The sequence below is a fragment of the Glycine soja genome, chromosome 10 (genome assembly GCF_004193775.1).
Source record: "Glycine soja cultivar W05 chromosome 10, ASM419377v2, whole genome shotgun sequence".
Lineage (NCBI taxonomy): Eukaryota > Viridiplantae > Streptophyta > Magnoliopsida > Fabales > Fabaceae > Glycine > Glycine soja.
Window position 1 is genome coordinate 21,747,799 of NC_041011.1, and position 27,730 is coordinate 21,775,528.

A 27,730-nucleotide genomic window follows, 5' to 3' on the forward strand; every position below is an offset into this window, starting at 1 on the left:
ACTGGACTAATTCATTTGCTTCCAAAGTTTCATGGCCTTGCAGGTGAAGACCCGCACAAACATTTGAAGGAATTTCATATTGTCTGCTCCACCATGAAACCCCCAGATGTCCAAGAGGATCACATATTTCTGAAGGCTTTTCCTCATTCATTAGAGGGAGTGGCAAAGGACTGGTTGTATTACCTTGCTCCAAGGTCCATCACGAGCTGGGATGACCTTAAGAGAGTATTCTTAGAAAAATTTTTCCCTGCTTCCAGGACCACAGCCATCAGGAAAGATATCTCAGGTATTAGACAGCTCAGTGGAGAGAGCCTGTATGAGTACTGGGAGCGATTTAAGAAACTATGTGCCAGTTGCCCTCACCATCAGATTTCAGAACAGCTTCTTCTCCAATATTTTTATGAAGGACTCAGTAATATGGAGAGAAGTATGATAGATGCTGCCAGTGGTGGAGCCCTTGGAGACATGACTCCTGCTGAAGCCAGAAATTTAATTGAGAAGATGGCCTCCAACTCTCAGCAGTTTAGCGCCAGAAATGATGCCATAGTCATTAGAGGAGTGCATGAGGTAGCTACAAACCCATCTGCATCATCTGAAACTAAGAAGCTTGAAGGCAAACTGGATGCATTGGTTAACTTGGTAACCCAGCTGGCCTTGAATCAGAAATTTGTACCTGTCGCAAGGGTTTGTGGTTTGTGCTCCTCTGCTGACCACCATACAGACCTTTGCCCTTCCATGCAGCAACCTGGAGCAATTGAGCAGCCTGAAGCTTATGCTGCAAATATTTACAATAGACCTCCTCAACCTCAGCAGCAAAATCAACCACAGCAGAACAATTATGACCTTTCCAGCAACAGATACAACAATGGATGGAGGAATCACCCTAACCTCAGATGGTCCAGCCCTCAGCAACAACAGCAGCCTGCTCCTTCCTTCCAAAATGCTGCTGGCCCAAGCAGACCATACATTCCTCCACCAATCCAACAACAGCAACAACCCCAGAAACAGCCAACAGTTGAGGCCCCTCCACAACCTTCCCTCGAAGAACTTGTGAGGCAAATGACTATGCAGAACATGCAGTTTCAGCAAGAGACCAGAGCCTCCATTCAGAGCTTAACCAATCAGATGGGACAATTGGCTACCCAATTGAATCAACAACAGTCCCAGAATTCTGACAAGCTGCCTTCTCAAGCTGTCCAAAATCCCAAAAATGTCAGTGCCATTTCATTGAGGTCGGGAAAGCAATGTCAAGGACCTCAACCCGTAGCACCTTCCTCATCTGCAAATGAACCTGCCAAACTTCACTCTATTCCAGAAAAAGGTGATGACAAAAATTTACCTAACAATTTCTGTGCAGGTGAATCTTCTTCCACAGGTAATTCTGATTTGCAGAAGCAGCACATTCCCCCTCTTCCATTCCCTCCAACCTCTTCCATTCCCTCCAAGAGCAGTTTCCAACAAAAAAATGGAAGAGGCAGAGAAAGAGATCTTGGAAACGTTTAGAAAGGTAGAGGTAAACATACCTCTGTTGGATGCAATAAAGCAAATTCCAAGATATGCCAAATTCTTGAAGGAGCTGTGCACTAATAAGCGGAAGCTTAAAGGAAGTGAACGGATTAGCATGGGCAGAAATGTCTCCGCATTGATTGGTAAATCTGTTCCTCAAATTCCTGAAAAATGCAAAGATCCAGGTACATTCAGCATACCTTGTATCATAGGGAATAGTAAGTTTGACAATGCCATGCTAGATTTAGGAGCTTCTGTTAGTGTTATGCCTCTGTCTATTTTTAATTCTCTATCTCTAGGTCCCTTGCAGTCAACTGATGTGGTAATTCATTTAGCTAACAGAAGTGTTGCCTATCCTGTTGGTTTCATAGAAGATGTCTTAGTTAGAGTTGGTGAACTGATTTTCCCTGTTGATTTTTATATCTTGAATATGGAAGATGGATTTTCTCAAGGATCAGTTCCCATCATTCTAGGCAGACCCTTTATGAAAACTGCTAGAACTAAGATAGATGTTTATGCAGGCACACTGTCCATGGAGTTTGGTGATATAACTGTTCATTTTAATATTCTGGATGCTATGAAATACCCATCTGAAGATCTTTCTGTATTTCGTGCTGAAATAATTGACCATGTTGTTGATGAATACATGACTGATCTTTATTCTAATCTGCATGCCTCTCACTCTTCATGCATTGAGTCTGAAATTGTACTTGATCATATGTCTGAATTTGATGCTGAGAGTGAATCTGAGAGTGATATTGATTGCATGCCTGGTGGTGGTGTTTTACCTCTTGAGATTGATTTTATAGAGTCAGATAGGACTAACCATGTTTCAGGAAGTACACATACCTCTGACTTTCTTTATGAGGTAAAGATCTCCTTCTACCACTGTCCAGCCGACCACACCAGAATTGAAGCCTCTGCCATCAAATTTAAAATACGCTTACTTGGATGATAGCAAGAGTTTTCCAGTGATTATATCTGCCTCCCTTGCTGATGAGCAAGAGGAGAAGTTGTTGTCAGTTCTCAAGAAGCATAAGAAGGCTATAGGCTGGACCCTGGCGGACATTCCTGGTATTAGCCCATCCACATGTATGCATCGAATAAATTTAGAAGATGGAGCTAAACCAGTAAGACAGCCACAGAGAAGACTCAACCCGGTGATTCTTGATGTAGTGAAGAAGGAGATAACCAAGCTTTTGCAAGCTGGAATCATTTATCCTATCTCCGACAGCCAATGGGTTAGTCCCGTCCAGGTAGTCCCAAAAAAGACTGGCCTCATAGTGATCAGAAATGAGAAGGAGGAGCTGATTCCTACTCGGGTGCAGAACAGTTGGAGAGTCTGCATTGACTATAGGAGGCTGAACCAGGTTACCAAAAAGGACCATTTTCCCTGCCATTCATTGACCAGATGCTTGAACGCCTGGCAGGTAAATCCCACTACTGTTTCCTTGATGGTTTTTCTGGTTATATGCAAATTACTATTGCTCCTGAGGATCAGGAAAAGACCACATTCACCTGCCCCTTCGGCACTTTTGCTTATAGGAGGATGCCTTTCGGCCTGTGCAATGCCCCTGGTACCTTCCAGTGGTGCATGATTAGTATTTTCAGTGATTTTTTAGAAAATTGCATAGAGGTGTTTATGGATGATTTCACTGTATATGGATCCTCTTTTGATGGTTGTTTGAATAGTTTGGAAAAAGTTTTGAATAGATGCATTGAAACTAACCTTGTTCTAAATTTTGAAAAATGTCATTTTATGGTTGAGCAAGGTATAGTTTTAGGCCACATTATTTCCAATAAGGGTATTGAAGTAGATCCTGCAAAAATTTCTGTTATTTCACAATTGCCTTACCCCTCTTGTGTGCGAGAGGTGCGATCTTTTCTTGGTCATGCAGGATTCTACAGGCGCTTTATAAGGGATTTTAGCAAAGTAGCCCTTCCACTGTCCAACTTGTTGCAAAAGGAGGTGGAGTTTGACTTTAATGACAGATGCAAAGAGGCTTTTGATTGCCTCAAAAGAGCGTTGACTACCACCCCCATCATCCAGGCACCCGATTGGACAGCCCCTTTTGAGCTTATGTGTGATGCATCAAATTATGCATTGGGGGCTGTCCTTGCTCAGAAAATTGATAAATTGCCCAGGGTGATATATTATGCTTCTAGGACTTTAGATGCTGCCCAAGCAAATTATACTACTACTGAGAAAGAGCTTCTAGCCATAGTTTTTGCTCTTGAAAAATTTCGATCTTATTTGCTTGGTACTCGCATTATTGTTTATACTGACCATGCAGCTCTAAAGTACTTGTTGAAGAAGGCTGATTCTAAGCCTAGGTTGATCCGATGGATGCACTGGCTCCAAGAGTTTGACTTGGAGATCCGTGATAGGAGCGGAGCACAAAATCTAGTTGCTGATCATTTGAGTCGGATCGAACGTGTCTCTGATGCAGATTCACCTATTCGGGATGATTTCCCGGATGATCATTTGTATATATTGTATAATATTTCTGACTCTCTTTCTACTCCCTGGTTTGCTAACATTGTCAATTATTTAGTTGCCTCTGTTTTTCCTCCCTTAGCATCTAAGGCCCAAAAAGATAAGATTAAAAGTGATGCTAAGCATTTTATTTGGGATGACCCCTACTTGTGGAAATTGTGCAGTGATCAGGTCACTAGACGGTGCATTCCAGATCATGAGACTGACTCAGTCCTGCAGTTCTATCATTCTTCCGCACCGGGAGGTCATCTGGGTGTTCAAAGGACAGCTCGCAAAGTGCTTGATTGTGGTTTTTATTGGCCCACCATCTTTAAAGATGCGTGGAAGATCTGCAGCACTTGTGAGTAGTGTCAGAGAGCAGGAAATACACTTACATGGCAACAACAAATGCCTCAGCAACCTATGCTATTCTGTGAGGTGTTTGATGTCTGGGGTATAGATTTCATGGGTCCTTTTCCTGTCTCTTTTGGTTATGTTTACATTCTCCTTGCAGTTGACTATGTTTCAAAATGGGTGGAAGCCAAGCCCACTAGAACTAATGATGCTAAAGTTGTCGCAGACTTTGTCAGGTCTAATCTGTTTTGCAGGTTTGGAGTACCTAAAGCAATTGTTAGTGATCAAGGAACCCATTTTTGCAACAGGACAATACATGCCCTGCTTAAAAAGTACGGGGTGGTACACAGGGTATCCACACCATACCACCCCCAGACTAATGGACAGGCAGAAATTTCTAACAGGGAAATCAAGAGAATTCTAGAGAAGATTATGCAGCCAAGCAGGAAAGATTGGAGTACCAGGCTTGATGATGCTCTCTGGGCACATCGGACTGCCTACAAAGCACCCATAGGAATGTCTCCTTATCGGGTTGTCTTTGGAAAGGCATGTCATCTTCCAGTGGAAATTGAGCACAAAGCATACTGGGTAGTGAAGACTTGCAACTTCTCTATGGATCAAGCTGGCGAGGAAAGGAAGTTGCAACTGAGTGAGTTAGATGAAATCTGCCTAGACGCCTACGAGAATGCCAAGTTCTACAAAGAAAAGACCAAGAAGTTCCATGATAGCATGATAGTTAAAAAAGACTTTGTGGTTGGGCAAAAAGTGTTATTGTATAACTCTAGGCTTGGACTCATGAGTGGTAAGTTGAGGCCTAAGTGGATTGGTCCTTTTGTTGTTACTAATGTTTTTCCTTATGGTACAGTTGAGATCAAAAGCGACTCCACAAACAAGAGCTTCAAGGTCAACGGACATCGACTTAAGCCATTCCTCACGAACCCTTCTTTAGTGGACGTAGTGGTGGAAGAGACTTCCTTACTCCACCCTACTCTTCCTCCACCATGACTTAGGGAGTTTTTCTTTTCCTATCTCCTTCTTTGCTTTTATTACACTTGTCCGATTCTCTTTGATGATTTAATTGTTTTTAATCTTTTAATTGTGCTACATTGAGGACAATGTGTTGTTTAAGTATGGGGGGGGAGTGTTCTTTGGTTTTGCTAGTTTTGTTGGTTTTGTTAATTTGTTAGTTGTGTTAATTTGTTAATGTTGTTAGTTTCGTCGGATTTTCAGTTTAATATTTTGGGTCAATTTCGTGTGCACGTACGACTTTGCATGTTTTTCTTTGAATTATAGGATATGTTCAAAAAATGGGTAATTGTTTTGAAAATAAAAGTTCTTGACAGCGATTCGGCCTCGATTATCTTTAACAGCGTGGGACATCTTCTTTAGCACGAGGTCCCCCTCGTTGAACTTGCGCGGGCGTACTTTCTTGTCGAATGCGTTCTTTATCCTTCGTTGATACAAACGCCCATGGCTCATGGTGACCAAACGCTTACCTTCAATAAGGTTAAGTTGGTCGTAGCGTGCTTGAGCCCACTCTGACTCTTCTAGGCCTGACTCAGCCTTTATCCTCTGAGAAGGAACTTCTACCTCAAATGGGAGTACTGCCTCCATCCCATAAACCAAGGAATACGGCGTTGCCCCAGTAGAAGTTCGTACCGAGGTTCTGTATCCGTGTAGGGCGAAAGGCAACATCTCATGCCAATCCTTGTATGACACCGTCATCTTTTGAACAATCTTCTTAATGTTCTTATTCGCAGCCTCTACGGCCCCATTCATCTTTGGCCGATAAGGGGTAGAGTTATGATGCTGGATCTTGAAGTCTTCGCACATCTCCTGCATCATCTTATTGTTCAGATTGGTGCCATTGTCGGTAATGATCTTCCTGGGGAGTCCGTATCGACAAATCAACTCCTTCTTTATGAACCTAACTACCACATTCCTTGTGACGTTAGTATAGGAGGCTGCTTCGACCCATTTGTTGAAGTAATCTATCGCCACAAGAATGAATCGGTGACCATTTGACGCTTTGGGTTCTATGGCCCCAATGACATCTATTCCCCACATAGAAAAAGGCCAAGGGGAGGACATAACATTCAGAGGATGTGGCGGAACATTGACGTTGTCCGTGTATGCCTGACATTTATGACACTTCCTTACATGAGCGCAACAATCACTTTCCATGGTGAGCCAATAATAACCGGCCCTAAGGATTTTTCTGGCCATAGCATGCCCATTGGCATGTGTCCCAAAGGAACCCTCGTGGATCTCCTCAATCATGAAGTTCACCTCCTTGGCATCTACGCATCGTAGGAGGGTCATGTCGTGGTTTCGTTTGTACAGGATGGTACCACTTACAAAGAAACCAGTAGCCAATCTCCTCAACGTCCTTTTGTCATTGTCAGAAATCCCTGGTGGGTATTCCTTGTTCTCGACATACTGCTTGATGTCGAAATACCACGGTTTCCCATCCCGCTCTTCCTCTATTGCATAACAATATGCCGGCTTGCCTTGAGATTTGAATTCGATGTATGGTAGATCCCCGTGTGGGGCAAGCTGAAACATGGATGCCAGGGTGGCTAGCGCGTCAGCCATCTGATTCTTTTCCCGAGGTATGTGGTGGAAGGAAACGTCGTCAAAGTACTTGGCTAACCTCAAGATGTAAGTTTGATAGGGTATCAACTTCGAATCCCTAGTTTCCCATTCTCCGTTCAACTGGCGTATGACCAAAGCTGAGTCTCCATACACCTTGAGTAGTTTTACATCAAAATCAATGGCCGCCTGGACCCCGAGGGCGCATGCTTCGTACTCGGCCATATTGTTGGTACAATCAAAACCTAGCCTAGCTGTGAAAGGAGTACACTGATCATCCGGGGATACAAGGACTGCCCCTACTCCGTGGCCCAAAGCATTTGATGCCCCATCGAAGCAAACAATTCATTTGTCTAGGTCCTCATGCGTCCGCTTCTCTTCAAACAGGGCCATGATATCTTCATCTGGGAACTCGGGGTGCATCGGCCGATAATCCGTTACAGGTGGCATGAGTACCGGGGGATTCGCGAGACTCTGTTTGATCTTCTCGAAAGCCTCTTGGCAGTCACTGTTCCATAGGACCGCTTGGATCTTACATAACAGCTTAAACATGGGCTCACAAGTAGGGGTGAGCTGCGAGATGAATCTTGCGATATAATTCAACCTGCCTAAAAACCCCCGAACCTGCTTCTCTGTGCGCGGTTCCGGCATTTCAAGGATGGCCTTCACTTTCTCGGGATCTATCTCTATCCCTTTCTGACTTACGATAAATCCTAGCAGCTTGCCTGACTTCACCCCAAAGGTGCACTTGGTTGGGTTCAGTTTTAATTGGTATTTCCGCAATCTTCCAAACAGCTTACGCAGATTGACAAGGTGTTCATCCTTAGTCCGAGACTTGGCAATCATGTCATCTACGTAGACCTCTATTTCCTTATGCATCATGTCGTGGAACAACGTCACCATGGCACGTTGATAGGTTGCCCCAGCGTTTTTCAATCCGAAGGCCATCACTTTATAGCAGAAAGTCCCCCAGAGAGTGACGAAAGTGGTCTTCTCTACATCTTCGGGTGCCATAAATGAGGAAAGGGCGAACTTGGCTGTATTATCTACCAATATGTCAATGTGTGGCAGGGGAAAGTTGTCTTTAGGACTGGCTCGGTTCAAGTCCCGGTAGTCTACACACATTCGAACCTTGCCGTCCTTTTTCGGGACTAGGACAATGTTGGCCACCCACTCTGGGTACCGTGCCACAGCTAAGAAACCCGCGTCAAACTGCTTCCTTACTTCTTCTTTAATTTTTAAAGACATCTCGGGTTTCATTCTTCGTAACTTTTGCTTAACCGGAGAAGACCCAGGATTCAAAGGCAACTTATGCTGCACAATGTCGGAATCGAGACCGGGCATGTCTTGATATGACCATGCAAAGACATCTTGATACTCTTCAAGAAGGGTTATCAAGCCATGGCGGATAGGCGTGGTCATACCGGTTCCTACCTTTACTTCTTTCTTTTCCTCCGGGGTTCCCAAGTTTACCAATTCAGTCTCTTCTTGGTGAGGCTTCATCTCACGTTCTTCTTGAGCGACCAACCTCTCCAACTCTTGTGACAGGACGTCCTCTTCCTCTTCCTCGTTTATCGTTTGGCTTATATCTCGATCGAAATCGATTGACAAACCCTCGTCGTTAGGTTCCTCAAAGAATCAACCCTCACATCTAAACAAGATAAAGGAAACAAAAACATGCAAAATGATATGAGAAAGGGTGGCACTGCAAGAACAGATGAAACAAGATCTCTTTGTTTATTTAATAAGGTAGGTTTCACAAAACAAAAGAGAAAGGAAATCTATAGGCTCTAATTACATTGAGTCCGTGGTATAGACTTCTGACTGGTTTATCACGCGCCAGTTCCCCACTTGGGAATCGGGGTGGCATGGTTGCACAAAACTTGGTGGGTTTTGAGGGGACTCCTCTTCTATTGTGGCCACCTCCTCCTCAGACGCCATTCCAGCGCTGGTAAAACATTGGCTAATACGGCCGGGCCATACCCTATCCGCCCGAAATCTTGACGGCACGCTCCTTCTCCCCGGCATCCCGGGTTCGTACCCTAATCCATACTTGTATGGATTTCCTTTAATATCGACCACGTTGGCATTCCCGAGGCAGTCTTTGCCTAGACCCATTCCGGGCTCGAATCCGTTCCTGAGCATAACACGTGCCACCATTATGGCCGCGTTGGAGAGAGAAGGTAGCGATGAACTTGGTTCCACAGAGGCGCAGCTCACAACCTCAAAGGATTGGAAAGCCGTTTCCAAGGATTCTTCCGCCGCTTCTACGTACGGTGCGGAGGAAGGGCAGCTCACTAACATATCCTCTTCACCCGACACTATCACTAAAAGTCCACCCACTGCAAACTTCAATTTCTGGTGAAGCGTTGATGGGACTACTCCCAGGGCATGAATCCAAGGTCTTCCCAAGAGGCAGCTATAGGTAGGATTTATATCCATCACTTGAAACACCACATTGCAAGTGTGGGGGCCTATCTGAATGGGAATGTCGATTTCCCCCATTACTTCCCGCCGAGTACCATCAAAGGCTCGCACCACCATCGAGGTCGGCTTTAAATGTGACGCACTAAAAGGAAGCTTTTCCAAAGTGGTCTTCGGCATCACATTTAAACTTGATCCATTGTCGATAAGTACCTTTGCGACAATGTGGTCCATACATCTCACCGACACATGTAGTGCCTTGTTGTGTCCTCTCCCCTCAGCGGGAATCTCTTCTTCCGCAAACGCGATGTAGTTGTTGGTGGTTATATGATTAACGATGCCTTCGAAGCCCTCCACTGAGATATCATGTGCTACATGGGCATCGTTAAGAACCTTTATCAACAACACACAATGAGGCTCAGAGTTTATGAGTAGTTCAAGCAAAGAGATCCTTGCTAGAGTTTTATTCAGTTGCTCGACTACCTTAAACTCGCTTTGTTGGATGAGGCGGAGGAACTCATGGGCCTCTTCCAAAGTCACGGTTTTTCCTTGAAGACCTTCTTTCTTTTCGGCTCCTCTTGCCAGGGGAGGATCTACTTCCTTCGAGGGGGTGGCTATATCTGTGGGCTCTTGGACCATGGGCGCCTTCCCTTTAGAGGGCAATTCCGCCGGGTGAGGGGAAGAGAACACCCGACCACTGCGGGTTACACCACTGACGCCGGTGATGTTGGTTACCTTAGCTGATAGGGAGTCAACTTCGGTTGTAACTCTTCCACTAGACGCGGGAGGGGTATACTTCCACGGAACGGCCTTATTACTTTGATATGCAAATGGCATTGGCTTGGGCGCCGCCCGCGGGTATATGGGTGTGGAGCCGGTCCCTTTCCTAGTAAAACATATCACTAGGGCCTTGGGGGTTAGAGGAACCTTCTTCTCTTCCGACTGCATGCAAATTTGTGGTTCTTTCTTCCCTCCTGTGAACACTTCAAGCTGCCCGCAATCCATGAATCCCTGAAGCAATTCTTCCACCACGGGACAGGTTTCCATGTCATGGGACTCCCCAAGGTGAAACAAACATTCATCCCTTTCATCCCCACCTCGGGGGACCATGCACGCCGTTTGCAGCGATTGATAGATGAAACGTCTGGAAGTAGTCACATCTCCTAACCTCTTTGTCCGTGGTGGCCCGTCCTCTTCGACGGCGTTCACGCTAGCACCTCCATGACTAGCTAGCGGGTTGGTTTTAACATTTGGGCCTTCTTCCTGAAACGCCAGCCAGCCGGCACTAATCAGATGCTGTACCTTATACTTGAACGGGATACAGGAGTCAATATTGTGTTCGGGAACTCCACTGTGATACACACACTTGGCACCCGGATCATACCACTTGGGGTAGGGCGGCTGGAGAACTTTCCCGGGTATGGCCACCACCAAGTGATTCTCTAATAGTGAAGGCCATAACTCAGAGTATGCCATAGGAATAGGAGGGAAGTTGTCTTTCGGGTGCTGTGCATACTTATAGGTCGCGCCGGGGGCTGTATTATTAACTGGCCGGGGTGCGGCTGGAGCTGTGCGTTGGGCCGGCGCTCTTTCTGCCGCGGGTGGTCCTTTTGCTTGAGTCGGGAGGGAATTCCCGGCTCGGATAAAAAAATTTGGGGGATTGGGCTGGTATGAGCTTTGGATATTTTGGGGTGCTTTCATCCATGTTGGGGCGGTGGTGACCGCGTGGGTGTCTCCTTCCTTTTTCCTTGCGCCTACTGCTGGGGCTCTTCTGTTGTTGTTGGGGGCCATATTGGCAGCATATTCAAACTTGCCTTTTCGTAGCCCGGATTCAATCCTTTCTCCGGCGAAGACGAGATCCGCAAAGTTAGCTGGCATGTAGCCTATCAGCTTTTCATAGTAGAACGTGGGTAACGTATCTACCATAATTGTGATCATCTCCCTTTCCGTCATGGACGGTACGACTTGAGCTGCGAGATCTCTCCATCTCTGGGCATATTCCTTAATGGACTCATGCTCTCGTTTAGTCATACCCTGAAGATGGTTCCGATCGGGAGCCATGTCCGTATTGTACTGGTACTGCCTAATGAAGGCAGTTGCCAAGTCCTTCCATGATCGGATCTGGGAAGCTTCCAGATTGGTATACCATGCTACAGCTGCCCCGGCCAAACTGTCTTGAAAGAAATGGACCAACAACTTTTCGTCCGCGGAATACGCCCCCATCTTCCGGCAATACATCCGGAGATGCCCCTTTGGACATGTCGTACCTTTGTACTTATCAAAGTCCGGTACTTTGAACTTGGGAGGGATGACGATATTAGGCACAAGACATAAATCTGCCAAATCCGAGAATGGGTAATTGCCGAGGCCCTCGACTGCCCTCAACCTTTCTTCAAGCGCCTCAATCTTTCCTTTATCTTCCGCAAAGGGAACAGATTCTTTTACGGGTGTGGGTGAGGCCGGGGCATGACGGACTATGTTCGGTTGGGGTAGTTCATGCGGGGACGGATCTTTGAGGTGGAGCAGGGGGCCAAGATGGGTATCTCCTTCCCCATCGTCTTGCCCGGGATAGTCTTCATAAGGTGGGAGTTGCCCCTCAAAAGTAGGGGCTTGGCTTAAATCTTCCGGGGTGGCACGGGGGGTGAAGTCCGGAGGCAGGCCATAAGGATAAGCTTGCGGACTATACCTTCGACCGAACACGGCCATGTTTCTGTCTAGGCCCAGATTCAAGGCGGGTTCCAGCATCGGCTCCGCTTCCCTAACTGTACTGGAGGCGGTTGCGGTGGCTTTATCCTCTATGGTTTTCTGGAGTTTTAACATGACCTCCGAGATGGAAGCCATTTGATCTTTTAAGGCCGATAGATCGGCCTTCATCTGTTCCTGCACGCCCTCTTCATTATCCATTTTTCTGGATTGAGTGTTATAGGGGTGCCTTGGTGTTTTCTTAGTTATGATGAAATTCCTAAAGAAATAAACAACGGTGAGTATGCCACCAAAACATGAGTATGCAAATGGATGATCGGAGCACTTGGATCGACCCCAAGATTTTTAGATAACGCAATGAGTCCAGCACTTCTCATTTTATAAAAAGAACAAAGCTTTCATCTAGCCAAGATTATACAAAGGTGTTACAAAAGAACCTAACGATTCCTAATTATATGGGCCATCAAATCTATCATGCGCTGACAGTAATTGATTAGCCCATGAATCTCCTCGGGGGCAGTACACACTTCGGCCATGGCTTTTGCTTTGGCTAACAGACGCGGGAGGTCTTGACTCCCATTCAAGGTGAAGGCGAACCTATCCATCCACATAGTCGCTTCTTGATGCAGCGCATCAATCACCCTCCCTCTTGCCTCCTTTTCGGCATACACTTGTGCATAGTCCTCCACTAACTTTTGTTCATGGGCCGTGGACTGGTTCAATTCTTCCTTGTATTGCCCTATGATGGCTAGCATGCTTTGCTCGGTGGCTTCCAAGTGTTGAGCCAAATTCCTTTTGGACCTTGCGCAAGCAACTAACTCTTCTTCTAAGATCATGCCATGCACCCGTGACCGATCTCTCTCTTCTCTTCGGAGCTTGAGCTCATTGTTGCTACCCCACAATGCTCCTCGGAATTTCTTTCGGCCATATTCCTCCTTGCGGGCCCTTTTGGTTTCTTGTTCAAGGGCTTTTGCAGTGGCTGCGTTTTCCTCTTGTAACTCGGTGCACTCTTCCGGATGTGTGTAGCAGCTGATTTGAACTTCTCCTTGGCGAGTCTCGCTTTCCCTAGCTCTAACTTTAGAGCTCGGACTTCTTCATCTTCCTCCGGAGCTTCGAAGTTCTCCTCATTGATAACTTTCAATTTGGAGAGCCAATCTAAGCCCCGCGTGTGAATTCTTAGCCATCCATGATAACCTCCGATGACGCCGTTTCGGATGCCTCTAAGCTCCTTGTCTTTCCTCAACGGACTCCTCCACGCCTTGTGGATTCTTTGTATAACCTTGAGACCTTGCGCGCCTAGATCTCTCATAAGGAAAGGCGAGAGACTTTCTTCGGTCGGTGCTCCCCTCATGGGATATCCTAGCTGTCTTATGGCGAGTGCGGGATTATAATTAATACAACCCCTAGTCCCTATCAGTGGAACATTAGGATAGTCCCCACACGAGAAAAGAACTCCTTCCTTGCCTTCCTTCCAATGAGGAAATCAATGGATCGTGCTGCCCCCTATCACAGCCAAATGTTGGTCCCAAACGACTCTTCCTTTTTCAGCGCATGAGCGATAGCTTTGAAGCGGACACGGGTGTCTCGTGTCTTGTCGGAATAGGTGTGAAGTCAACCATACACAGAGAGCGGGTAAACAACAAATAATCCGTGCACTGTTTTTCTCGCACCTCCGGTCAAAGGTGTCGAACAAATCTGCCAAGATAGCCACCAATGGACTTTCCTTGCTATGGTGATATGCGAGGAAAGCATCAATGGCGGCTAAGTCTACCAAGCCGTCAACGTTCGGAAAGAGGACAACCCCAAAAATCAACAAAGCTAAAATATCTGCAAACGGGCCCCACTTCTCTTGGCTCGCCATATCCCTTGCTTTGCCTTCCAAGTATTTCCGAGGCAGGCCCACTACGCCGTTCCGAGTTTGCTTCGTGCGATCCAACTCCTTTGCTGAATCCCCAACCACAGCCGTAATCTTGCTCAAGGAAGGAAGAAAACCGGAGAAGAGATACGGTTTCCTCCCCCCTAGAGGGCATCCTAATATTTCCTCAAACTCTTCAATAGTTGGGACCATTTGGAAGTCCCCAAACGTGAAACACCTCAACGGCTGGTCGTAGTATTGGGCGAGGGATACGACAGCTTCCGTAAATACCTCCACTACGGTCAAATCTAGAATCTTCCCATAAACTTTGCGGAAGGCTTGCCTTTGGAGGGGTCCCATCAATCGTCCCAATTCCTTGAGGCTAGTGACGTCTAGACCTTTAACCTTGACTTGATAAAACCTTTTGCCGTTTTGATTTGTCCCCATCATTTTACCTAAAAAAAAGGGGTGGATCAAGACTCCGACATGAACGATGCAATGCGTGTGCATGAAACGGAAAGAAAACAACACAAAAGGGGTAATTCACACATACGAGACCGCAGAGATCCAATTTTAATGCTACGTTTTGGGCATGACTGCGCCTTAACGTAGCATTAAAAAGGTTACATATTACTCCAAAAAAAACCAAACATCACTAGCAAAACTATAAACTAGTGCTATTCACCAAAAATGCATGAGAACAAATGGCACGGAGCGTGTTTGCTCTTTGCCCCTATTTGGGAACCTAAGACAATATCTAGGGGTCTTTAATAACTATTTCCCCAACCATTCATAACTCACACGACTGTTTTCTAGAGGTATCATCACTCAAGATAATAATATTGTGGCGGTATGGAATACCAGCAAAAACCCATTATAAAGAGAGAAAGCTCTAGACGAGGTTTCACTATTATCAAGCAAGTCGGAGACCTAGCATGATGATAGATTTACCTCCACTCCTTAAATTCCCATGAACCCGGGTGTAGGGCCCCTTTTTACTCAAACCCGTGGGTGCTTAGAATGCAGTGTAAAAGAATGCGAAATAGACAACAATTATTTACATTTTACACAGTTCAACAAATGCACACATGAAGCTTCACAAATCCACAATTCCTTAAAAGTAGGCCTAACTCACAAAAAATCCCCAGTGGAGTCGCCAACTGTCGCAACGTGCCCTTCGCGGGCAAGCGAGGGCAAGGCTCACGGGTGCGCTTTCCAAAGGAGGAAAGGTGCGCGGAGTCGCCACCAACGTTTATTTGTGGAAAACGTCGGAAAAACCGAAGGAAACCGGTCAAAATGAAAATTCTAAGTTCGGGAGTTGTATTTACGCTTGAGGAAGGTATTAGCACCTCTTACGTTTGTCTCGAAAGACAACAGCCTTATTTCTAGAATTTGTGGAATTGTGTTATCTTAACTTTTATTTCTTTTTATTTTTTGAGGTCGACAAAAGCGGGGCTTTTGCTCCTACGTACCCTCCTTTGGAGAGGAAATCAGACCTACGTAGTTCTTCCTTAAGCGTGAATCGAGTGATTCTTTTTACGTGAAAGGTGATCATTTTAAGGCGTTGGACCTTAAGAATGATCCATTTTACTTGGTAGGAAACTGAAATGATGAACTTACAAAAACCTATTTTTGTGGATGAGCTTGACTAGGCGAGTTGATTTTAGCCTTAGTTTCACTTTGGTTATTAGTCAATTCAATTAAGAATGAGAAATCTCAAAGAGAAAAAAAAACGTCCGATTTGATCTTTCGCTTTATTTTACCAAAAGACATTTTTTATTATTATATTATTATTTTACCTCTTTTTTATTTCCAACGTGGTTACGGCACGACCGAACGGTCGGAATTCATTTTTACCGAAATTAACGGATGATACAATTCAAACGATCGGTGGAAATTTATTTTATTTTTACATTAAGCGAGAAATGACTTAAATAAATGGCTTTAAGCACGTCAAAAGGGGGTATAAAAAGTAAATGAAAACGAGAATAGAAATACATGAAACACAATGTGGACCACCACGGGTACATGTAATGAATTGAAAAGCTTGGTTTGAGGTACTTACCCGTTGAAGATCGAAGAACAATGAAGAACGAATGAAGAACGTCGAAGAACGGTTGAAATCTTTTACGAAATTCTTCACGGAAACGTTTCGGAAGCGCCTCGGTGATGTGCCATCATTTTCTTCTATTTTCTAAACCCGTTTTGCACCATTTTAATTATTGATTGGTCTTAATTGTCAATTAATTAGGCAGTTTTATTATTTGGGCTCATTTAGCTAATTTGATATTTTTAATCTAATTTCAGGAATTAATGAAACATTGGGCTTAATCCGGATTTTGGTTGTGGACTTGAAGAGGGCAAATAAAGCAGCGCTTACCTTAGTTAATTTCTAATTAGGAAATTTCGCAATTTTATTTTATGTTGTTTAGTGTTTATTTCGTTTTGGGCCAGAGTATTGTAATAGGGCCCAATGACTTTGAGTGACTCTTTTTAAATAGCTGCCTTGGGATTCGTGGAGGGCATTCTATTCTGCTAGGCTATTTTCATTATTCAGAGCTTTGGTTTTAGGTTTTCACGTTTTTCTGTTCCCTTGTTACAGTTTTTGTTCTTAATGCAATTTTCCGTTTTCTGCTTCTAATTACGAGTTCATTCTTGCTTCTTCTTCTACTTTCATTTACGTTTCTGTTCATTTACGTTCTTGTTCATTTACGTTTCTGCTTCATGTTTCATTTGCGTTTTCTGTTTGAATTCATGGAAGGCTAGATTTTCTGGTGTTGTTTCCTTTTGAGGACGAAGCCCAACTCTCTTTGAGGTTTCGTTTGTAATGTGGTTTCCTGGCAGTTTTCCCTTCACCAGTTATCCCAATTTCGTGAATATTAATCAGTGCACGCTTCGTGTTCGATTAATTGCCTCTGAGCCTAACTTGCGTTCATGCTTAATGGACGAAGGGCTAACTGGTGTATGTGGTGCCTAATCACGTATTGAAAACCCTAAGTTGATTTTCGCTTAGTAAATTGAAATAGGGTTGGATTAAGTGGTTGACTGTTAGGGACGAATTCTCCATAACCCAGGATAAGAGAGTGGCTTCTGAATCAGAGGAAACAACTCGTTTTTAATATTAGTAGTTTTGTATTCCATTTTATTTGTTCTGCTCTTTAATTACCAAACAACCAAACCGGGGCCCCATCGTTACTGTTACTGCAAGTATATTGCGAACATTTGGCTTGTCACTGCTCGTTGGGAAACGACCTAGGATCACTTCCTAGTTACTGCATTTTCATGTTTATTTGATTCGGGTACGGCCTCGATCACTCGGCTTAGATTTTCTTCACGGAAACAATTTTTCCAAGAAAATTCGAAAGAGAGAGAAGTGCCTAAGGGGCTGAACCCTTTTCCTTCTCACTTCCTCCCCTATTTATAGCAAAATAGGGGAGATGCTTGCCGCCCAGCTCGCCCAGGCGAGCTCAGCTTGCCCAGGCGAGCCAGGTTGCTTCCTCCAGAAGCAACAGCCTTCTGGAGGAATCTTCTGGAAGGCCAAAGTGATCCTGATTGCTATTTACACCCCCCTTTTTACTAAGTGCACCCCCCTTTTCTATTTTTTTTTGTAATTCTTTTTTCCGTAACGTTACGAAACTTTACGAATTTCGTAACGATACTTATTTTCCTTCCGTAAGGTTACGAATCCTTACGGATTATGTATTTACTCCTTTTTTACCTTTCGAAGAAGTCACGGAAACTTACGGATTACGCAAAAACACCCCTTTTCGACTTCCGCCACATTGCGGAATTTCACGGATCGCGCAAGCCTGCTTCCTTTAGATTTCTGAGACGTCTCAAGATTTTATTGTACAACAAAGGACGCCAAGTATCTCAAAGCGGCTAACCAAAGATTGCATGTCTTCAAGTAATAACCCCCGGACGAAATTAGGGTATGACATAGATATAGGGGGTTTTCTTGAAGGAGGACTAACTTTTAACTAGGAATTTTTTTTCCAGAAAAATAGCCCTCTCGCTAATCAAAATTGCTCTGACTGAGCGCATAGTTGTCATGCGCTAAGCGAGCCGTAGGCCGCACTGAGCGATTCAACCCCTGCTGATGTAAGCTCCATTGGAGCTTGTAGGCCTAGGATCTCCTTCATCAATGGATTCCTTTGCTTCTTCGAAGACGAATGGCAACAAAATGGAGACAAAAGAGAGAGAGGAGATGCCACTTCAAGGAGAAGATGAGTCTAGAAGAAGCTCACCACCATAGGAGGCCATGGATAAGAGCTTGGAGGAAGAAGGAGATGAATGAAGGGAGAGGAAGAGAAGAACACGAAATTTGGTGCTCTAAAAGACCTATGAAATCTGAAGTTTAATTTTCAAATGATCAAAGTTGAAAAAATGCACACACATGACCTCTATTTATAGTCTAAGTGTCACACAAAATTGGAGGGAAATTTGAATTTCTATTCAAATTTCACTTGAATTTGTGGAGCCAAATTTTGGAGCCAAAATTTCACTAATTATGATTAGTGAATTTTAGCTATGGTTCAGCCCACTAATCCAAGATGAAGTCCAAGATTCTCCACTTAGTGTGCTTAGGTGTCATGAGGCATGTAAAGCATGAAAGACATGCACAAAGTGTGACTATATGATGTGGCAATGGGGTGTAGCAAGCAAATGCTCACCCCCCTCTAAAATTTAATTGGATTGGGCTTCTCCCAATTTAGTTAAATTTATTGCTCAACACACACATCAAATATTCACTTAATGCATGTGAAATTACAAAACTACCCCTAATACAAAACTAGTCTAGGTGCCCTAAAATACAAGGGCGGAAAAATCCTACATTTCTTGGGTACCCTACCTACATTATGGAGCCCTAAATACAAGGCCCAAAAATAATGAAATCCTAATCTAATATGTACAAAGATAAGTGGGCTCATACTTAGCCCATGGATCCAAAATCTACCCTAAGGCTCATGAGAACCTTAGGGCATTCTCTGGCCCAATCTTTTTGGTGCCTTCTATCCAATGCCCTTGGGGGGTAGGATTGCATCATTCCCTCCCCCTTGAAAAGGATTTTACCTCAAATCCATAGGTTCTTGAAACTTAGGGATTCTTTCCTCAACACCTGTAAAAAGAATTAAAAACATATGTATTAGTGATGTTGGGTATGTTAGAGTAGGGTAAGGACAGAAAACCCCTTTCCTGACCATTTTCCCATGAGAGAACATAGTTCATCACCAACTCAATAAGTGCTGCTGCAAGTATAGAAAAATATGGGACAAACCTTTTGTAAAAGTTTGTTAAGTCATTGAAGCCCCAAATTTCCCTTATACATGGTGGAGTAGGCCACTCAAGAATGACCTTTATTCTCTTAGGGTCCATGGGAAGCCCTTGATCACTATTTAAAAAGTTAAGGAAAGTAATGGAATAAAACATACCTTTTTCTTTATTTTTAATGTTGATTATTCCTACAAAAAATTATGACAAACCTAAGGTGTCCCATATGAGCACCTAAGTTTGTATTGAAACAAAAAATAAGAACAAACCTACCTAATGAGTCCCTATGTACACAAATCATGAAGATGTTGGGTGCATGAGTGATTTTACAAAAGAGGGTTGCACCACTCAACAGATTCATCATACCACCTATCATAGGGATTTGGTGCCTTATAATACTTATTTTGGGCACCAACAAAGCACAAGGATTTAAGCTCTTACGAACCAAACCCTCATCCAACAACTCTTTTACTTGAGGAATAACCTCAAGCTTAAGAGGTATGGCGGTGCTAAGGGATGTTTCCCTCGATAGGAGAAGGTAGAAAGATTGTTTAAGAAAGAGTGCTCTTTTGATATCACATTTTTTTGCAAAATGATTTTCCTTCTTAACAATCTTCTTGGAGGAATCCTTTTCCTCTTTTTCCTTCCCCTTGGCCTTTGAAGACAAGGCCTTACTATCCTTCTTTTTCTTTTGGTTTTCTAGTTTTTCTTCCTCATCCCTCTTATCTTTCATAGTTAGTTGATCCTTGGCCACCTATGAAGGTGTTTGAGGATGCAACACAAATTTAGTGCCAAGATGGGTGAGGGTAATCTCATTAGTTAGGCCATTGTAAATGATCTTCCTATCAAATTGCCATGGCCTTCCTAAAATAATATGCCCTACCTCCATGGGAACTATATCACAATTAACTTCATCCTTATATGTCCCAATGGAGAAAGGTACCTTCACTTGTTGGTTAACTATCATTTCCCCTTTTTCATTGAGCCATTGAAGTTTATAAGGTTTTGGGTGAGGAATGATTGTGAGGTTCAACTTGGAAACTAATCTTGTGCTACAACAATTGCAACAAGATCCACTATCCACAATGAGAGAACAAGTTTTATCTAAAATTTTGCATCTTGTATGAAAGATGTTCTCTCTTTGGGATTGAGATAGATTACAAGATTGACCTCCAAGGAGCCTTCTAACCATTAGAAGGTCACCTTCTTCATAGGGGTAGGCTTCCTCACTAGACTCTTCACCCCTTACTTCATCTTCATTTCCACTAGAGGAAGGGAAAGAAGTAGTCTCATCTTGACTACTATAAATGGCTTGACCCCTCATAATCATGGTTTTCTTTGTGGGGCATTGAGAGGCAATGTGACCTCTCCTAAGACATTTGAAGCATTTAATGTTGCTAGTCCTTTCTTGGGAACTAGTCTTAGGGGTGGATTTCTCTATGTTCTTACCCTTATCTTCCTTGGGTTTTGAAGGTGCAGCCCCCAAAATTCCTTGGGTTTGGTCCTTTCTTGGATAAGAGTGAAAGCCATAAGATTTTGAAGAAGGCTTTCTTTTAAGTTGTTGCTCCACTCTTATACAAAGTTGGACTAGCTCATCTAGGTCCCTATATGGAAGAAGTTCAACCTTATCCCTCACTTCCATATTAAGCCCACTAAGGAACCTAGCTATGCTTGTTCTTTCCTCCTCGCTAAGTCCAGCTCTTAAAAGGAGTAGTTCCATTTGTTGTCTATATTCATCAACACTCATACTCCCTTGTTTAAGCCTTTGGAGCTTGTCCATAAGCTCCCTTTCATAGTAGGAGGGAATGTGCCTCTTCTTAAAGGCACTCTTAAGATCATTCCAATACTCTACTGGAGGATCCCCATGAATCCTTCGTTCCCTATCAAGGGAAGTCCACCAATAGAGGGCATACCCTTGAAAGCTACGGGTAGCCAATGGAACTTTTCTCTCTTCGCTAATATGATGGCAAGCAAAGAGTTGTTCAACTTTAATTTTCCAATCTAAGTAGACCTCAACATTATCTTTTCCATGGAAATATGGGAGGCTAATGTTAACCTCTTGAGGCCTTCTATCCTTTTCTCTTCTTTGGGAATGATGTTTAGTATGTGAACTATGGTGCCCTCTATAATAGTCGCTAAGTTCTTCACTTAAACTCTTGCAAGAGTCATGACTACTATAGGAGGCATGTTTTTCTCTTTTCATTTATTTCATTATTTTTCTTCTTTCTTCCTCTCTTATTTTCTCTCTTTTATCTTGACTTATTTCTTCCACTCTTTTTTTCCTTTTTCTTTTCTCTCTTGTTTTTCTTTCCACAACTTAAGGGATCTCAACTCATCTAATATCTTATACAAGGGGTCCTTAGGAGTAGAACCCTCACCATTAACACAAGATGAAGAATGAAGACTCATGTTGGTTCCTAAGTTGTGGTTCTTTCTTGTTGGGGGTTTGAAAACAAAAGGTAAAAGAAACTATGGTTGAAACTAGCCAAAATAAACACTAAAAAGAGGTGTGAAAGATAAGCTAAAAACTAATTAGTAAAAGGCAAGCTATCTAGGCGGTTTGACAATGGAAGGTAAAGGAAATAAGCTATCAAAGTAAGCAAGAAATGTAAACTAGGCGAATCCTAAGAGTTTTAGGATGACCATATTTACGGTTCCCAATAAAATCACTCACTATCCTAAGGGAAAATTGCCTAAAATTATTACACACAAATGAAAGTAGGGTGACCTATTGGAGGCTCCCAACTTACTTCCAATGAAAGACCTTTTTGTTAGAAAATTTGAAAGCAAAGAAAATTGCCAATTACAAAATTACAAAAAAAGTCCTCAATTTTGGTGTCTATTCTCTCTTTTGTGTTTCACTCAATTTGGAGTGCTTCTTATTCCAATAGCTCTTAAGGTAGTTGGCCCCTTGCTTCTTGACTCAAATTCTTCAAGGGATGACACCAATCCTCCTTTCCAATTCCCTATATGGAAACTCACAAACCAGGAAACAAAGAGACAAGCAATAACCAAAGACCAAAAAAATGAGATGAAAGCTAAACCAATAGAGTTTTAACAAGACAAATTTTCATGGATGATTCAACAATTAAAGCAATGAAAAGCACATAAAAGAAGGCTAGGACTCAAAGAGAAACTTAGAATGGCTCTAGAGTAGAGTAAAAAAAAAAAGACTCAAGAAACCTCTAGTTTTGGCACTTTTTTTCACACTAATTATCAAATTAAATTTCAGAACTAAGATTGGTATAAAATAGGCACCAATTATAGAACAAATTTTTGAGCCAAAACAACAAGCACACTTCCCTTTCATTTTTTTTTCAGGACACTGATTTTTCTGCCAACTTGTGTGATTTTTATTATTTTTTCCTTTAATCCAAATTGCTTGGTTCTTTTTTCATAATTTTGGTCCAGATGTGTAGAAAATTCAGTAAAAAGTTTAGCTAAAAAAAAGTAGTGACCAATTCCCAGTAATTTATACAATTTCGTATGTTCAAGCTGCCAGCACCAGCGATTTCAACCTAGAAATCAAGAGTAGTGTTTATGTTGCTTAAGGCTTGGATAGTTACATTTTGTGTTTGATTATGCTCAATTATCTTGAATAACACAATTCAAGAGAGCTTAAGACTTATTTTGATTCACAAATCCTGCCACAACTCAGCACCACTACTCAACTTCATCATAGGCATCATGTAGGAAACTTATAAAACAAAAAAAAAGAGTTCAACAACAAGACTACTTCTAGGAATTGATTTAGAACATGTTATGAACTAAATAACATGCATGAATTAGACTCAAAATTCAAAAGATAGGCTAAGAATGACAAGAATACATGAACAAATGTATCTAGAATTCAATCAACAAAATAAAAATTCAACACAAACTTAGAACATAATGTGACAATTACTATGACTAAACATGACTTTATGACAACATGGATTAAGTGATTTACACTTAGATTTTTGTGTTTTTTTTCTAATCAATATTTTGGAAGAAAATTTAGATCTAAGGTTCAGCACAAGAATATTATGAATGAAAAATGATAGAACCTAAAATCAACACAAAAACATGATTCAAGAGTAGATCTACAAAATTTGAACCGTAGAAATGCAAGAACAAGTGTAGATCTAAGATTTAATCGGTTTATTTTTTTTGAATCTACTCTAAATAGCACCAAACCACAAGACAATGGAGGATATACATGGAGAATAAGATTAAGCACAAGGAATTAAAGAGAATTCACCGAACAAAAATATAGAGGAAGCAAAAGAACATCACCTAGATGAAGATGCTCTAATACCACATGATGTAAGCTCCATTGGAGCTTGTAGGCCTAGGATCTTCTTCATCAATGGATTCCTTTGCTTCTTGGAAGATGAATGACAATGGAATGGAGAAGGAAGAGAGAGAGGAGATGCCACTTCAAGGAGATGATGATTCTAGAAGAAGCTCACCACCATAGGAGACCATGGATAAGAGCTTGGAGGAAGAAGGAGATGAATAAAGGGAGAGGAAGAGAAGAACACGAAATTTTGTGCTCTAAAAGAGCTCTGAAATCTGAAGTTTAATTTTCAAATGATCAAAGTTGAAAAATGCACACACATGACCTCTATTTATAGCCTAAGTGTCACACAAAATTGGAGGGAAATTTGAATTTCTATTCAAATTTCACTTGAATTTGTGGAGCCAAATTTTGGAGCCAAAATTTCACTAATTATGATTAGTGAATTTTAGCTATGGTTCAGCCCACTAATCCAAGATGAAGTCCAAGATTCTCCACTAAGTGTACTTAGGTGTCATGAGGCATGTAAAGCATGAAGGATATGCACAAAGTGTCACTATATGATGTGGCAATGGGGTGTAGCAAGCAAATGCTCAGCTCCCCCTCTAAAATTTATTTGGATTGGGCTTCTCCCAATTCAATTAAATTTATTTCTCAACACACACATCAAATATTCACTTAATGCATGTGAAATTACAAAACTACCCCTAATACAAAACTAGTCTAGGTGCCCTAAAATACAAGGGCGGAAAAATTCTACATTTCTAGGGTACCCTACCTACATATGGAGCCCTAAATACAAGGCCCAAAAATAATGAAATCCTAATATAATATGTACAAAGATAAGTGGGCTCATACTTAGCCCATGGGCCCAAAATCTACGCTAAGGCTTATGAGAACCTTAGGGCCTTCTCTTGCATCTCCGGCCCAATCTTTTTGGAGTCTTCTATCCAATGCCTTTGGGGGGTAGGATTTCATCAGCTGCATCTATAGCTGATTGGGCATGCTAAGCAGACCATCATTGAGCTAAGCCCAATTCAGTTCGATTTGAGTTAGGCTAAGCCAGTAGTCACTGCGCTAAGCCCAAATTGATGCGGCCAATTCTTGGTTTCATTGAGCTAAGCGTAGTTCATCCACGCTAAGCCCTATTCTTTGTGGCCTTGTAAGCACTAAGCGTGCACTTATGCGCTAAGCGCATACCCCTCTGTATGTAGCATGAAGTATATCAGCTGAGCCGGCCCGGCTTAGCAAGAGTTGCAGGAATTTTCATCTGCACAACTCGCTGAGCGTGTCTATTTGAGCTAAGCCCAGTAAAAAAAAACAAATTTGAATTTCAAAATTTGGGCTTGGGCTCAACAAAATGGCCCGCTAAGTGAGCATGTTGAGAAACCAAACATCTCTCGCTATCGCTTAGCGGCCACACTCGCTAAGCGAGTTGGTCGAAAAATAGATAAGTGAGTGTAACAGCAGTTACACTCACATTCACTCAGATTTTCTAAAACGCATCTCCTGCAACCTCTCTCTCCCAAATATTTGCGCATTGCTTTTGTGCATTCTTCGTGCATCTTCTGTTAATCTTCATGAAGCACTTCTGATCCAAGAAAGTTCCTCACATCATTTATGCTTTTTCTTTTGTTGAAACCTTAGGATAGAAGACATTAGGTTAGCAATTTAATTTTTAGGATTATTTTGTAAATAGAATAGATAAAAATTAGGACTTTGTTAAGGATTGTACTTTGTGGGTACATTTGATGGTTTTGCATGTTTGATAGGTGCCTTTTAGAGGTCTAAAAAGTTTGTTTTCTGCGTTTTGTTTGGAAAATGCGATGAACTCGCTGATGCGCTAAGCGAGTTCATCAAAAGTGCTTGAATGTATGCATTTCCAGGAAAACTTGTTAAGCCAACCGTGTTGCGCTAAGTGAGTTCATCTTTTTAGATGAATGTTCATCATCAGGTATGAACATGGCTAAGTGACAGCTGTGTGCGCTAAGCCGCCAGAGCCTTGAAAGAGACAAAACTTGAGGCTAAGTGAGTGTTGTCTCGCTAAGCCCAAGTAACTTAGAGTATTTTCTTATCAATTGTTGTGCGTTAAGCCAAGGATATTCGAGCTAAGCGCAATTCGTTGCGGCAATCATTTGGCTAAGCGCGTCTGATGCGCTACGCCAAATAACTTAGAGAAATTTTGTGAAGTTTTGGGTGCGCTAAGCGCTATGCAGTGCAGCTTTGACTCGACTAAGCTAGCACTGCTTGCTAAGCCATTGTTTGAAATAAATTTCTCTGGGCTAAGTGAGTACCTATCTCGCTAAGCCGATTATGCAGAACAAAATTTTGCTGTCATAACTGACTAAGTGCAATTTGCTGCGCTAAGCCAGTTTGTTGTCTTGCCTAAGGTGCGCTAAGCCTGTTGTATTTTGCTAAGCGCCTACACTTTTAATTTGTATTTTTGAACTTGAATAAATTCCAGTCTAATGTATTTTTGGTTCTTTTTATTACAGATGGCATCAAGGAAAAGGAAGAGCACTGCTTCAAGGCCACAGGTTTAGTATGATACCAGGAGATTCCAATCCTTGGAAGCCTGGAACCGATATACAGATAACATTCTGGACCAAAGGATCCTTCCAAATAGGAATGTTAAGATTTATCATACTAAATTCGATGAGTTTAAGGTAGAGTTAGAGAGGTGTAACCTACATAAACGCCTTGCCAACCTTCAGGAGGGAAGCATAGATGTGGCGGTGGTTAAAGAATTCTATGCCAACTTATACAGCCCGGAAGACCAGAGCCCTAAGCAAGTGAAGGTAAGAGGACATTTAATCAGGATTGATGTTGATCGCCTGAATACCTTCTTAGAGACCCCAGTAGTTTTGGAGGGTGCGACACTGCCTACCTATTCCAGATTTACGAGGATGAGGATTGATCCTCAAGAGTTTTCTACCCGTCTCTACATCCCTGGTAGGGGTTTTGTTCTGAATGCAGAGGGCCATCCTTGGAAGCTTTTGAGGAAAGATCTCACCACTCTTGCACAGACATGGAGTGTCCTCTCCTACAGCAACCTGACTCCCACTTCCCACACCTCTGATCTTAATATGGACAGAGCCAGGTTGGTTTACGGCTTAGTCACAGGCATGGAAATGAATATCAGAGTCCTAATCTCAGGTCAGATTTCTACCATTGCCCAAAGTAACTCCTCTAGGCTCGGATTCCCAGCCTTGATCACTGCTCCATGCAGAGCTAGAGGAGTTACCTCTAGCTGTCTGACCTATGAGAGCCTAAGCCGACCATTAACTTGGCCTACATTAAGAAAAACTGTTGGAATGTGGATGATCTGACAATTAACTTCAGAGGGGCCAGGAAGGTAAGAGCTCGACTAGCAGATGTTCCTTCTTCTTCTGCACCACCAGCTCCTCCTACTTCTGCCATGCCTACACCAGCTGCCCATGACTCTCAACGCTTTGAAGCCATGCTTCAGAGTATTCATCAAGGACAGATTTTATTACTGCAGAGCCTACAGGTGGTAGTTCCTCTAGGGTCCATTCTATCGGTAGAACAATTCATTGAGAAGGTATCCTGGCCTGGAACTGTACCTTCTACTGTGAGAGAGGGTGAGGGCCCTAGTGCTCAGGTACCTCAACAGGTACATGATGCGTCTTCTAAGGCTACCATCCCTGGAGCTTTTGATTTTTTAGGTGCAGGAGTAAAAATAAGACCTGATGAGGCTGTTTTTCCTGAGCCAATTATAGCAGTTATACATGAAACAGTTGAAGCAGGTGAGTCACAATTGAGACAGGAGGCTGCTACTCCTGAGAGGACACCACAGACCCTAGAAGATCCACTCTCACCAGGGATGGGGCTATCTTTTGCTCGGCAAGTAACAGATCCTCCTACACCAGTACATGAGAGACAAGCAGATCCTCCTACACCCATCATGGAAATGCTTGAAGACCCTACCACGCCAGTCCTGAGACTGTCATCCACTCCTCCAGCTACCCCAGTTTTACATCTGATAGATGAGGAGGATATGCAAGACCAGGACACACAGGGCACATAGGACCAGTCATAGGAATTCAAAATTCCTGATTTTTCCTTTTTGGAAATTATTATATTTATTATAGTTTTAGTACATTGTTTTTGGTGATTTTGGTTTATATTTATAATTATATACTTGTATTTTTGTGGATAATTAGTATGCATGTTTTGAAGCATACTGAACAGCTTAACTTGATTCTCTGAGTATGCAGTGCAAACACTTGATCTTTTTGTGGAATTGGTG

General features: G+C 42.8%; 1 protein-coding gene and 1 non-coding gene across 2 annotated transcripts; one reads left to right on the forward strand and one right to left on the reverse strand.

Annotated features, from left to right (window-relative positions):
- Positions 1-27,508, forward strand: LOC114371522 (the record flags this gene model as incomplete). Its single annotated transcript, XM_028328936.1, has 6 exons — positions 1-891; positions 1,108-1,324; positions 1,398-2,110; positions 25,956-25,997; positions 26,127-26,560; positions 26,803-27,508. Coding segments are annotated over 6 exons (3,003 nt in total), but the record flags the coding sequence as incomplete, so codon positions are not given.
- LOC114372772 lies at positions 265-371 on the reverse strand. Its single transcript, XR_003658336.1, has one exon. It is a non-coding gene; the product is annotated as a small nucleolar RNA R71 (small nucleolar RNA).
- Positions 27,509-27,730: the final 222 nt, after the last annotated feature.